We start from the raw sequence: 13,161 nt of genomic DNA, 5'->3' as shown, positions 1-13,161 counted from the left end.
AAGAGTCAAAATGAAACTCAGAAACTAGTAGAACAGGAAAGTGTGATAGTGAAGAGAAATCAAAATGAAATGAAGAGCTCAATAGATCAAATGACAAACACATTAGAAAGCCTTAAAAACAGAATGGGTGAAGCAGAAGAGAGAATATCGGACTTAGAAGATAGAGCACAGGAAAACATACAGTCAAACCAAAGAAAAGAAGAGGAAATTAGAAATCTAAAAAATATTGTTGGGAATCTACAGGATACTATTAAAAAAACCAACATTCGAGTTCTAGGAGTTCCTGAAGGCATGGAGAGAGAGAAAGGATTAGAAGGCCTTTTTAGTGAGATACTAGCAGAGAACTTTCCAGGTTTGGAGAAGGACAGAGACATCCTAGTACAGGAAGCTCATAGAACCCCCAATAAACATGACCAAAAGAGATCCTCACCACGACACGTGGTAATTAAACTTACCACAGTGAAACATAAAGAAAAGATCCTAAAATGTGCAAGAGAGAAACGTCAGATTACTCTCAGAGGATCTCCAATCAGACTCACAGCAGACTTCTCATCAGAAACACTACAGGCTAGGAGGGAATGGCGAGACATAGCACAGGTGCTAAGAGAGAAAAATTGCCAGCCCAGAATATTATATCCTGCCAAGCTCTCATTTGTGAATGAAGGTGAAATAAAGACCTTTCATAGCAAACAGAAATTGAAGGACTTTGTGGCCACTCGTCCGGCCCTGCAAAAGATACTTAAAGATGTGCTACACTCAGAAACACAGAAACACGGCCATCAATATGAAAGAAGGGAAAGGAAGAACACCTACCAGTAAAAGAGCATGGGAAGCTCAAAGCATATACTAGAAAATATCTCCGGGAAAATGGCAGGGCAAAGTCACTACGTATCAATAGTCACATTGAACATTAATGGTCTGAATTCTTCAGTTAAAAGACACTGTTTGGCTGACTGGCTCAAAGAACACAACCCAACTATTTGTTGCCTACAAGAAACACATCTCTCTAACAAAGAGGCAAGCAGACTGAAAGTGAAAGGTTGGAAAAAGATATTCCATGCCAACAGAAACCAAAAAAAAGCAGGTGTAGCCATATTAATATCAGACAAAATAAACTTTAATACAAAAACTGTTGAGAGACAAAGAGGGACACTATATAATGATTAAGGGTTCAATTCAGCAGGAAGATGTAACTATTATAAATGTATATGCACCTAATTACAGGGCACCAGTCTATTTAAAAGATATGTTAAGGGATTTAAAGGGAGATTTAGATTCCAATACAATAGTACTGGGGGACTTCAATACTCCACTCTCAGAAATAGACAGATCATCCGGACAGAAGATCAACAAGGAAACAGCAGATTTAATTGACACTATTGCCCAAATGGATCTAACAGATATCTACAGAACTTTCAACCCTACATCTACAGACTTCACATTCTTCTCAGCAGTGCATGGAACCTTCTCTAGGATTGATCACATACTAGGCCATAAAGCAAGTCTCAGCAAATTTAAAAGAATTAGAATCATACCATGCAGCTTCTCAGACCACAGCGGAATGAAGCTGGAAATTAGCAACTCAGGAAACCCCAGAAAGTATGCAAACACATGGAGACTGAACAACATGCTCCTGAATGAACACTGGGTCATTCAAGAAATCAAAAGAGAAATCAAAAACTTTCTGGAAGTAAATGAAGACAACAACACAACATATCAAAACTTATGGGATACAGCAAAAGCAGTATTGAGAGGCAAATTTATAGCAATAGGTGCCTACATCAAGAAATTGGAAAGGTACCAAATAAATGAGCTTTCAGCGCACCTCAAGGACCTAGAAAAACTGCAGCAAACCAAACCCAAATCTAGTAGGAGAAGAGAAATAATTAAAACCAGAGAAGAAATTAACAGGATTGAATCCAAAAAAACACTACAAAAAATCAGCCAAGCAAGAAGCTGGTTTTTTGAAAAAATAAACAAAATTGACACCCCATTGGCCCAACTAACTAAAAAAAGAAGAGAAAAGACCCAAATCAATAAAATCAGAGATGAAAAAGGAAACGTAACAACAGACACCACAGAAATAAAAAGAATCATCAGAAATTACTACAAGGACCTGTATACCAGCAAACAGGAAAACCTATCAGAAATGGATAGATTCCTGGACACATGCAATCTACCAAAATTGAACCATGAAGACATCGAAAACCTAAACAGACCCATAACTGAAACAGAAATTGAAACAGTAATAAAGGCCCTCCCAACAAAGAAAAGCCCAGGACCAGATGGATTCACTGCTGAATTCTACCAGACATTTAAAGAAGAACTAATCCCATTTCTTCTCAAACTACTCAGAACAATCGAAAAAGAGGGAATCCTCCCAAATTCTTTCTATGAAGCCAGCATCACCTTAATCCCTAAGCCAGAAAAAGATGCAGCACTGAAAGAAAATTACAGACCAATATCCCTGATGAACATAGACGCAAAAATCCTCAATAAAATTCTGGCCAATAGAGTACAACAACACATCAGGAAAATCATCCACCCAGACCAAGTGGGATTCATCCCTGGTATGCAGGGATGGTTCAACATTCGCAAATCAATCAATGTGATTCACCACATTAACAGACTGCAAAAGAAAAACCATATGATTATCTCAATTGATGCAGAGAAAGCATTTGATAAAATTCAACACCCTTTCATGATGAAAACTCTAAGCAAATTGGGTATAGAAGGAACATTCCTCAATATAATCAAAGCAATCTATGAAAAACCCACGGCCAGCATCCTATTGAATGGGGAAAAGTTGGAAGCATTTCCACTGAAATCTGGCACAAGGCAGGGATGCCCACTCTCACCACTGCTATTTAACATAGTTCTGGAAGTTTTAGCCAGAGCCATCAGACAAGAAAAAGAAATCAAAGGAATACAAATCAAGAAGGAAGAAGTCAAACTATCCCTCTTTGCAGACGATATGATTCTGTACTTAGAGGATCCAAAGAACTCTACTAAGAGACTATTGGAACTCATAGAAGAGTTTGGCAAAGTGGCAGGATATAAAATCAATGCACAAAAATCAACAGCCTTTGTATACACAAGCAATGCCATGACTGAGAAAGAACTGCTAAGATCAATCCCATTCACAATAGCTACAAAAACAATCAAATACCTTGGAATAAACTTAACCAAGGACGTTAAAGATCTCTACAATGAGAATTACAAAATCTTAAAGAAAGAAATAGAAGAGGATACCAAAAAATGGAAAAATCTTCCATGCTCATTGATTGGAAGAATCAACATCATCAAAATGTCCATTCTCCCAAAAGCAATTTATAAATTCAATGCAATCCCAATCAAAATTCCAAACACATTCTTCTCAGATCTAGAAAAAATGATGCTGAAATTCATATGGAGGCACAAGCGACCTTGAATAGCTAAAGCAATCTTGTACAACAAAAACAAAGCCGGAGGCATCACAATACCAGATTTCAGGACATACTACAGGGCAGTTGTAATCAAAACAGCATGGTACTGGTACAGAAACAGATGGATAGACCAATGGAACAGAATTGAAACACCAGAAATCAATCCAAACATCTACAGCCAACTTATATTTGATCAAGGATCTAAAACTAATTCCTGGAGCAAGGACAGTCTATTCAATAAATGGTGCTGGGAAAACTGGATTTCCACGTGCAGAAGCATGAAGCAAGACCCCTACCTTACACCTTACACAAAAATCCACTCAACGTGGATTAAAGACCTAAATCTACGTCCTGACACCATTAAGTTATTAGAGAACATTGGAGAAACCCTTCAAGATATTGGCACAGGCAAAGAATTTCTGGAAAAGACCCGGGAGGTACAGGCAGTCAAAGCCAAAATCAACTATTGGGATTGCATCAAATTGAGAAGTTTCTGTACTGCAAAAGAAACAGTCAGGAGAGTGAAGAGACAACCGACAGAATGGGAAAAAATATTTGCAAACTATGCAACAGATAAAGGGTTAATAACCAGAATCTACAAAGAGATCAAGAAACTCCACAAAAACAAAACCAACAACCCACTTAAGAGATGGGCCAAGGACTTCAATAGACATTTTTCAAAAGAGGAAATCCAAATGGCCAACAGGCACATGAAAAAATGTTCAAGGTCATTAGCAATCAGGGAAATGCAAATCAAAACCACAATGAGGTTCCACCTCACCCCGGTTAGAATGGCTCACATTCAGAAATCTACCAACAACAGATGCTGGCGAGGATGTGGGGAAAAAGGGACACTAACCCACTGTTGGTGGGAATGCAAACTGGTCAAGCCACTATGGAAGTCAGTCTGGAGATCCCTCAGAAACCTGAAGATAACCCTACCGTTCGACCCAGCCATCCCACTCCTTGGAATTTACCCAAAGGAATTTAAATTGGCAAACAAAAAAGCGGTCTGCAGCCTAATGTTTATTGCAGCTCAATTCACAATAGCTAAGACCTGGAACCAACCTAAATGCCCATCAACGGTAGACTGGATAAAGAAATTATGGGATATGTACTCTTTAGAATACTATACCGCAGTAAGAAACAACGAAATCCAGTCATTTGCAACAAAATGGAGGAATCTGGAACACATCATGCTGAGTGAAATAAGCCAGTCCCCAAGGGACAAATACCATATGTTCTCCCTGATCGGTGACAACTGACTGAACACCAAAAAGGAAACACCTGAAGTGAAATGGACACTATGGGAAACGGTGACTTGATCAGCATAGCCCTGACTGTTAATGGACAACTTAATACATTTTCCCTCTTAGTAGTTTTTTTGTCTGTTCTACTTAATATGACTGGTTTAATTCTGTAATTAATACACAGTTATTCTTAAGTGTTGAAATTTAACTGAAATGTGATCCCTGTTAAACATAAGAGTGGGAATAAGAGAGGGAAGAGATATATAATTTGGGACATGCTCAAGCTGACTTGCCCCAATTGGTAGAGTTAGAAACATACCAGGGGACTCCAATTTAATCCCATCAAGGTGGCATGTACCAATGCCATCTCACTATTCCAAGTGATCAATTTCAGTTCACAATTGATCATAATGAAAGGACTAAGAGTCAAAGGGAGCACATAAACAAGTCTAGTACCTGCTAACACTAACCGATAGAACAAATAAAGGGGAGAGTGATCCAACATGGGAAGTGAGATACTCAGCAGACTCATAGAATGGCGGATGTCCTAAATAGCACTCTGGCCTCAGAATCAGCCCTAAAGGCACTTGGATCTGGCTGAAAAGCCCATGAGAGTATTTCAGGCATGGAAAGCCAAGACACTCTGGCAAAAGATCTCTGTGAGTGAGATCTCAGTGGAAAGAACAGGTCTTCAAAGAAGGAGGTACCTTTCTCTGAAGGGAGGAGAGAACCTCCACTTTGACTATGACCTTGTCTAAACAAGATAAGAATCGGAGAACTCAGAGGGCTTCCATAGCCTTGGAAACTCATGACTGGTGCATAGGGAGATTACTGATGCCATAGACAGGAGTGTCAATTGGTAAAGTCAACAACAGGAGTCACTGTGCACTTACTCCTCATGTAGGATCTCTGTCCTTAATGTGCTGTGCATTGAGATTTAATGCTATAACGAGTACTCAAACAATATATTTCACTTTGTGTTTCTATGGGGGTGCAAACTGTTGAAATCTTTACTTAATGCATACTAAACTGATCCTCTGTAAAAAAAAAAAAAAAAAAAAAAAAAGAAAAGAAAAGAAATTATCAACTCCCAACTTGACTCTCACTGGGATTAAACATGACAATAGGTCTGATCTGATTTCATCATCATTTTAAAAAAATCATCTATTATTTTTCACTTTATGTTTCTGTGTGGGAGCAAGCTGTTGAAATCCTTACTTAATGTATACTAAGCTGATCTTCTGTATATTAAGATAATCGAAAATGAATCTTGATGTGAATGGAAGGGGAGAGGGAGTGGGAAAGGGGAGGGTTGTGGGTGGGAGGGACGGTATGGGGGGGAAGCCATTGTAATCCATAAATCGTACTTTGGAAGTTTATATTCATTAAATAAAAGTTAAAAAAAAAAAGACCTGGAACCAACCTAAATGCCCATCAACGGTAGACTGGATAAAGAAATTATGGGATATGTATTCTTTAGAATACTATACCGCAGTAAGAAACAACGAAATCCAGTCATTTGCAACAAAATGGAGGAATCTGGAACACATCATGCTGAGTGAAATAAGCCAGTCCCCAAGGGACAAATACCATATGTTCTCCCTGATCGGTGACAACTGACTGAACACCAAAAAGGAAACACCTGAAGTGAAATGGACACTATGAGAAATGGTGACTTGATCAGCATAGCCCTGACTGTTAATGGACAACTTAATACATTATCCCTCTTAGTAGTTTTTTTTTTTTTTGTCTGTTCTACTTAATATGACTGGTTTAATTCTGTAATTATCACACAGTTATTCTTAAGTGTTGAAAATTAACTGAAATGTGATCCCTGTTAAACATAAGAGTGGGAATAAGAGAGGGAAGAGATGTATAATTTGGGGCATGCTCGGGCTGACTTGCCCCAATTGGTAGAGTTGGAAACATACCAGCGGATTCCAATTCAATCCCATCAAGGTGGCATGTGCCAATGCCATCTCACTATTCCAAGTGATCAATTTCAGTTCACAATTGATCATAATGAAAGGACTAAGAGTCAAAGGGAGCACATAAACAAGTCTAGTACCTGCTAACACTAACCGATAGAACAAATAAAGGGGAGAGTAATCCAACATGGGAAGTGAGATACTCAGCAGACTCATAGAATGGCGGATGTCCTAAATAGCACTCTGGCCTCAGAATCAGCCCTAAAGGCACTCGGATCTGGCTGAAAAGCCCATGAGAGTATTTCAGGCATGGAAAGCCAAGACACTCTGGCAAAAGATCTCTGTGAGTGAGATCTCAGTGGAAAGAACAGGTCTTCAAAGAAGGAGGTACCTTTCTCTGAAGGGAGGAGAGAACCTCCACTTTGACTATGACCGTGTCTAAACAAGATAAGAGTCGGAGAACTCAGAGGGCTTCCATAGCCTTGGAAACTCATGACTGGTGCATAGGGAGATTACTGATGCCATAAACAGGAGTGTCAATTGGTAAAGTCAACAACAGGAGTCACTGTGCACTTACTCCTCATGTAGGATCTCTGTCCTTAATGTGCTGTGTATTGAGACTTAATGCTATAACGAGTACTCAAACAGTATATTTCACTTTGTGTTTCTATGGGGGTGCAAACGGTTGAAATCTTTACTTAATGTACACTAAACTGATCTTCCGTAAAAAAAAAAAAAAAAAAAAAGAAAGAAAGAAAGAAAGAAAAAAGAAACTATCAACTCCCAACTTGACTCTCACTGGGATTAAACATGACAATAGGTCTGATCTGATTTCATCATCATTTAAAAAAAAATCATCTATTATTTTTCACTTTATGTCTCTGTGTGGGAGCAAACTGTTGAAATCCTTACTTAATATATACTAAGCTGATCTTCTGTATATTAAGATAATCGAAAATGAATCTTGATGTGAATGGAAGGGGAGAGGGAGTGGGAAAGGGGAGGGTTGTGGGGGGGACGGTATGGGGGGGGGGAGCCATTGTAATCCATGAGTTGTACTTTGGAAATTTATATTCATTAAATAAAAGATAAAAAAAAAAAGTTAAAAAAATATATGATTTTCAAATACATTCTCCCATTCTGTGGATTGTCTTTTTCCTCTGTTGATAGTGTCATTTGATGAACCAAAGTTTTAATTATGTTTAAATTATGTTTAAATCAAGTTTATTGACATTTTTCCTTGTGTTGCCTGTGCTTTGTTCATGTCATATCTAAGAATTCATTGCCAAATCCAATGTTTTACAGTTTTTTCCCCTATGCTTTCTTCTAAGAGCTTTATAGATTTTGCAGATTTAAGGCTGGCGCCGCGGCTCACTAGGCTAATCCTCCACCTAGCGGCGCCAGCACACCGGGTTCTAGTCCTGGTCGGGGTGCCAGATTCTGTCCCGGTTGCCCCTCTTCCAGGCCAGCTCTCTGCTGTGGCCAGGGAGTGCAGTGGAGGATGGCCCAAGTGCTTGGGCCCTGCACCCCATGGGAGACCAGGAGAAGTACCTGGCTCCTGCCATCAGATCAGCGCGGTGCGCCAGCCGCAGCGCACCGGCTGCGGCAGCCATTGGAGGGTGAACCAACGGCAAAGGAAGACCTTTCTCTCTGTCTCTCTCTCTCACTGTCCACTCTGCCTGTCAAAAAAAAAAAAAAAAAAGAAAAGATTTTGCAGATTTAGGGTCTTCGATCCATTTCTAGCTATTTTTTAGTTATGCTATAAGGTAAGGATGCCATTTCATCCTTTTGCATGTGGATATCCAGTTTTTCTAGCACCATTTGTTGAAAAGATTATCCTTTTTCTACTGAATTATCTCGGCAGCCTTGCCAAATATCATTTGGCCATACACGATAGGGCTTTTATTTCTGGGCTCTCTATCCTATTCCATTAATCTATATGTCTGTTTCTGTGTCAGTTTCACACTGTTTTGATTTCTGCAGTTTGTAATAAGTTTTGAAGTCAGGAAATATGAGGTCTCTAACTTTATTTTCCTTTTTAAAGATTATTTTGGCTACTTAAAGTTTCTTGAAAGTTCAGTGTAAGGGTAGATATTTTCATTTTTGAAAAAAGTCAGTGAGTTTTGTATAGGGAACTAATTGATTCTGTACATTGCTTTGGGTAATATCTTAGTACTAATTCTTTCAATCCATGAATGCAGTATATCTTTCCATTTATTTATGCCTTCTTTAGTTTCTTTAAGTAATTTTCCATAGTTTTCAGTGTATAAGTCTTTTGCCTCTATGATTGAGTTTAGGAAACACATTAAATAATTATTTATGTGCTTTATTTTGGAGATAGACTGAGATGGAAAGAGAGAGAAATCTCCCATCTACTGGTTCACTCCCCACATAACTGAAACAACCAGGGTTAGATTAGACTGAAATTGGATGCTGGGAATTCAGTCTGGGTCTCTCATTGTAGATGACAGAATCACAAATACTTGAGCCAACATCTGCTGTCTCCTAGAATGTACAGTAGCAGGAAGTTATAACTGGGAGCAGAGCCAGGTCTCGAACCGAAACAATCTGATGCGGGTGGCCCAGAAGGGAAATTAACTCTTGGGTCAAACACTTGCCCCTAGAAAGGAACTTCTCAAAATATTTATTAGGGAGACCATAACTCCCCATTTCTTCAGTGTGTGCTGTACACACGACTTCTTTCCAAAGAGTATAGTACGGAATTAAGAGCAAAAAAAGTAACTTCACAGTGGAGAAACTTGACAAATACGATCTCAGCCAAATATTTAATTAACAATCATAAGCCAAGTTAACAGTATAAACCCTTGATATGATATAATAAAATACTGATGACAAAAAATACTGATCAAAAATACTGAAAGTCTGGGACAGGTTCTTGGCCTAGCAGTTAAATGCAGGTTAAGATGCCCGTTTCTCATGACAGAGTGTCTGGTTCAAATCCTGGCTCTGCTTCCAACGTCATACCAGCTTCCTGCTAATGTGCACCCTGAGAGGCAGCAGTGATGGCTCAAGTAGTTGGCTTCCTGCCACCACGTGAGAGATCTCAACTGCACTGCTGGCTCCTCCAGCCCAGGCTCCATTATTCGGGCATTATTTAAAGCCTTGAAGGAAAAGCTTTTATAAACCAAAATGGCTTTCAGTTCTACAGATTATCTTTGACTTCTTAGCTGTCCCTCAATCATTAAAAGCAAATAAAATGACTCCCCAAAGAACAGTTACAAAGAAGATGCACAATTACATAACAACTTTGAGATCCTTCTCAGGAAAAGGATGAAAACATTTGAGACAGCTCAAACATTTGGAAACTCATTTGTACTCACCCTGAGCAGCATACTTTTGGTGGTAAATCTCATAGGCTTTTCTGTGGGCCTCAGTGAGGAGCTGGAGACGCCAAGCTCTTGAATCCTGCTGAGGGAGCTCCCTTATGGCTGCCTCCAAGTCACTAAAGGTGAGCCAGACCCCCACGAGGTCCCCAAAGGCATGGAAGGCGAAGGTGGCATACTCAGCGAAGAGGTCAGCGAAGACGTCACTCCTCAGGGCGCTGCTGGCAGGGAGGTGCTGGTGGTGCAGGACGACCATGGGCTGAAGCTGCGCAGCCCTGAGGGCCTCAAGGAGCTGCCGGTAGCACCGCACTGCGTTCCCATCTGGGTCTCCGGAGCGTCCTGCTGGGAGGAGCTGTGCCCACGACAGAAACACTTTATAATGGGTGATCTCACTGGCACGAAGACTGCTGAAATACTCTGGCAGGAAAGCGGGCAGTGGCTGGGAACAAACATAAAGGTCTTTGCCCCCTGCTGCAAAATCAGAAGTCTGGTTTCCCTGTGGATACTGCAGGCTGAGCAGTAGGTCAGTGGTTAGAGGCCCTGCAGCTGAAATGAAATTGCTATCAGATTCCCAGTCTGACCCCCGGCAGGAGAAACTCAGGAGGACAGTAAAGACTATACTCCAAAAGAGCTCCATTTTCAAGGAGCTACCAGGAGGTACATGGAAGGACCCCTGGCTTTATAGCTCCAGCTGATGTTATAAAATACAAAGGGATTATTGGCACTTAATATTTAATCGAGTTATCATGGATAAAGAAATCAGCACATGGTTCACCAATGTAATATTTATAACCATTGAAGGGCAATAAGAGATAACACAGAAGGGCCGGCGCCACAGCTCAACAGGCTAATCCTCCGCCTAGTGGCGCCGGCACACCGGGTTCTAGTCCCGGTTGGGGCACCGAATTCTGTCCCGGTTGCCCCTCTTCCAGGCCAGCTCTCTGCTATGGTCCGGGAGTGCAGTGGAGGATGGCCCAAGCACTGGGAGACCAGGAGACCCCATGGGAGACCAGGAGAAGCACCTGGCTCCTGCCTTCAGATCAGCGCAGTGTGCCGGCTGTAGCGCGCTGGCCGCGGCAGCCATTGGAGGATGAACCAACGGCAAAGGAAGACCTTTCTCTGTGTCTCTCTCTCACTGTCCATTCTGCCTGTAAAAAAAAAAAAAAAAAAAAAAAAAGATAACACAGAAACAATAAACTTTCCACACAAGCAGAGGAACTTGGGAAAATGTCTTAAGAGTTCATTACATTTTCGTCTTACAAATGATATTAAGATTTGTCAACATAATAGACTATGAATCTCTCATTAAATAATTTTTCTCCTTTAAGAATAGGTAGGTAAACAATACATTTTGTAAAATATTCCAATAACATAAAAACACTTGGGCAAATTTGCAAACTCCTGTTCTCTACTCCTCTTGCCTCTGTAGGATAAGCACCCACAACAATAGGCCTCCTTCTCATTTTCTTTCTCTGCATGGCTTAACTCAGGAGTCCAAATGACTGGGTTTATTTATTTTTTTTTAAATTTTATTTAATGAACATAAATTTCCAAAGTACAGCTTATGGATTACAATAGCTCCCCCCCATAACTTCCCTCCCACCCACAACACTCCCCTCTCCCACTCCCTCTCCCCTTCCATTCACATCAAGATTAATTTTCAATTATCTTTATATATAGAAGATCAATTTAGCATATATTAAGTAAAGATTTCAACAGTTTGCACCCACACAGAAACACAAAGTGTAAAATACTATTTGAGTACTAGTTATAGCATTAATTAAACACCTAAGAGTAATTGTGTATTAATTACAGAGTTCAACCAATAGTTTTAAGTAGAACATAAAAAATACTAAAAGGGTAAAGTATTAAGTTCTTTTTTTGTTTGTTATATAGTTTTTTTATTTAATAAATGTGAATTTACAAAGTGCAACTTTTGTATTGTTGTGGCTTCCCCCCCTCCAACCTCCCTCCCTCCCGTGGCCCTCCCCTCTCCCACTCCCTCTCCCATCCCGCCCTTCATCGAGTTTCATTTTCAATTACCTTCATATACTGAAGATCAACTTAGTATATACTAAGCAAGGATTTCAACAGGCTGCACTCACACAACCGCTCAAGGTATAGGGTATTGTTCGACTAGTAGTGTTGTTTTTAAGTTTCATAGTACAACACATTAAGGACAGAGATCCTACGTGGGGAGCATGTACCCAGTGACTCCCGTTGTTGATTTAACAATTGGCACTCTTATTTATGACGTCAGCAATCACCCGAGACTCTTGCTATGAGCTGTCTAGGCTACGGAAGCCCCTTGAGTTCACCGACTCTGTTTAGTCAAGGCCATATCACAGTGGAGGTTCCTTCCTCCCTTCAGAGAAAGGTGCCTCTCTCCTTGATGGCCTGTTCCTTCTGCTGGGGTCTTGTTCACCAGGATCTTTCATTTAGATTGTTTTTTTTTTTTGCCACCATGTCATGGCTTTCCATGCCTGTGAGACTCTCATGGACCTTTTAGCCAGATACGAATGTCCCAAGGGTTGATTCTGAGGCAGGAGTGCTGCCAGTCTATGAGTCTGCTGTGTGTCCTGTTTCCCCCGCAGGATCATTCTCTCCCTTTTAATTCTATCCTTCATTAGTTGCTTACACTGGTCTTATTTGTGAAATCTCATCGACACATACCCTATCTTTTTGATCGGTTGTGTATTTATACTTATCACTTTATCAAGTGCGCTGGCATTGGTACCTGCCTCCTTGGTAAGATTGAGTTGAAATCCCCTGGCACATTTCTAGTTCCACCATTGGAGGTAAGTCTGAGTGAGCATGTGCCAACCTATATATCTCCTCCCTCTCTTATTCCCACTCCTATGTTTAACAGAGATCACTTTTCTGTTAATTTTAAACGCCTAAGAATGATTGTGCATTGATTACAGAGTTCAACCAGTGGTCTTATGTAGAACAAACAGAGCAACATCAACAACAACAACAACAACAACAAAAAATACTAAAAGGAATAAAATAGTAAGTTGTTCCTCAACAGTCTAGACAAGGGCTGATCATGTCATTGTCTCTCATAGTGTCCATCTCACTTCAATGGGTATCATTTTAGATGCTCGTTTAGTTGCCATCAATCAGGGAGAACATATGATATTTGTCCCTTTTGGACTGGCTTATTTCACTCAGCATGATGTTTTCCAGCTTCCTCCATTTTGTTGTAAATGCC

General features: G+C 40.3%; 1 protein-coding gene across 1 annotated transcript in view; it reads right to left on the bottom strand.

Annotated features, from left to right (window-relative positions):
* The window catches only part of LPH (lactase phlorizin hydrolase), a 73,813-nt gene extending 63,187 nt beyond the window's left edge, over positions 1-10,626 (bottom strand). The window contains 1 exon segment of the mRNA NM_001101689.1: positions 9,945-10,626. Coding sequence (NP_001095159.1) covers positions 9,945-10,584 — 640 coding nt within the window. The 5' untranslated portion in view covers positions 10,585-10,626.
* Positions 10,627-13,161: the final 2,535 nt, after the last annotated feature.

This window comes from Oryctolagus cuniculus, chromosome 3, assembly GCF_051225735.1.
Source record: "Oryctolagus cuniculus isolate XC-2025 breed Fujian yellow rabbit chromosome 3, ASM5122573v1, whole genome shotgun sequence".
NCBI classification, from domain to species: Eukaryota; Metazoa; Chordata; class Mammalia; order Lagomorpha; family Leporidae; genus Oryctolagus; species Oryctolagus cuniculus.
The sequence above is the reverse complement of the archived record's forward strand: the minus strand, read 5'-3'. Positions and strand labels throughout refer to the sequence as shown.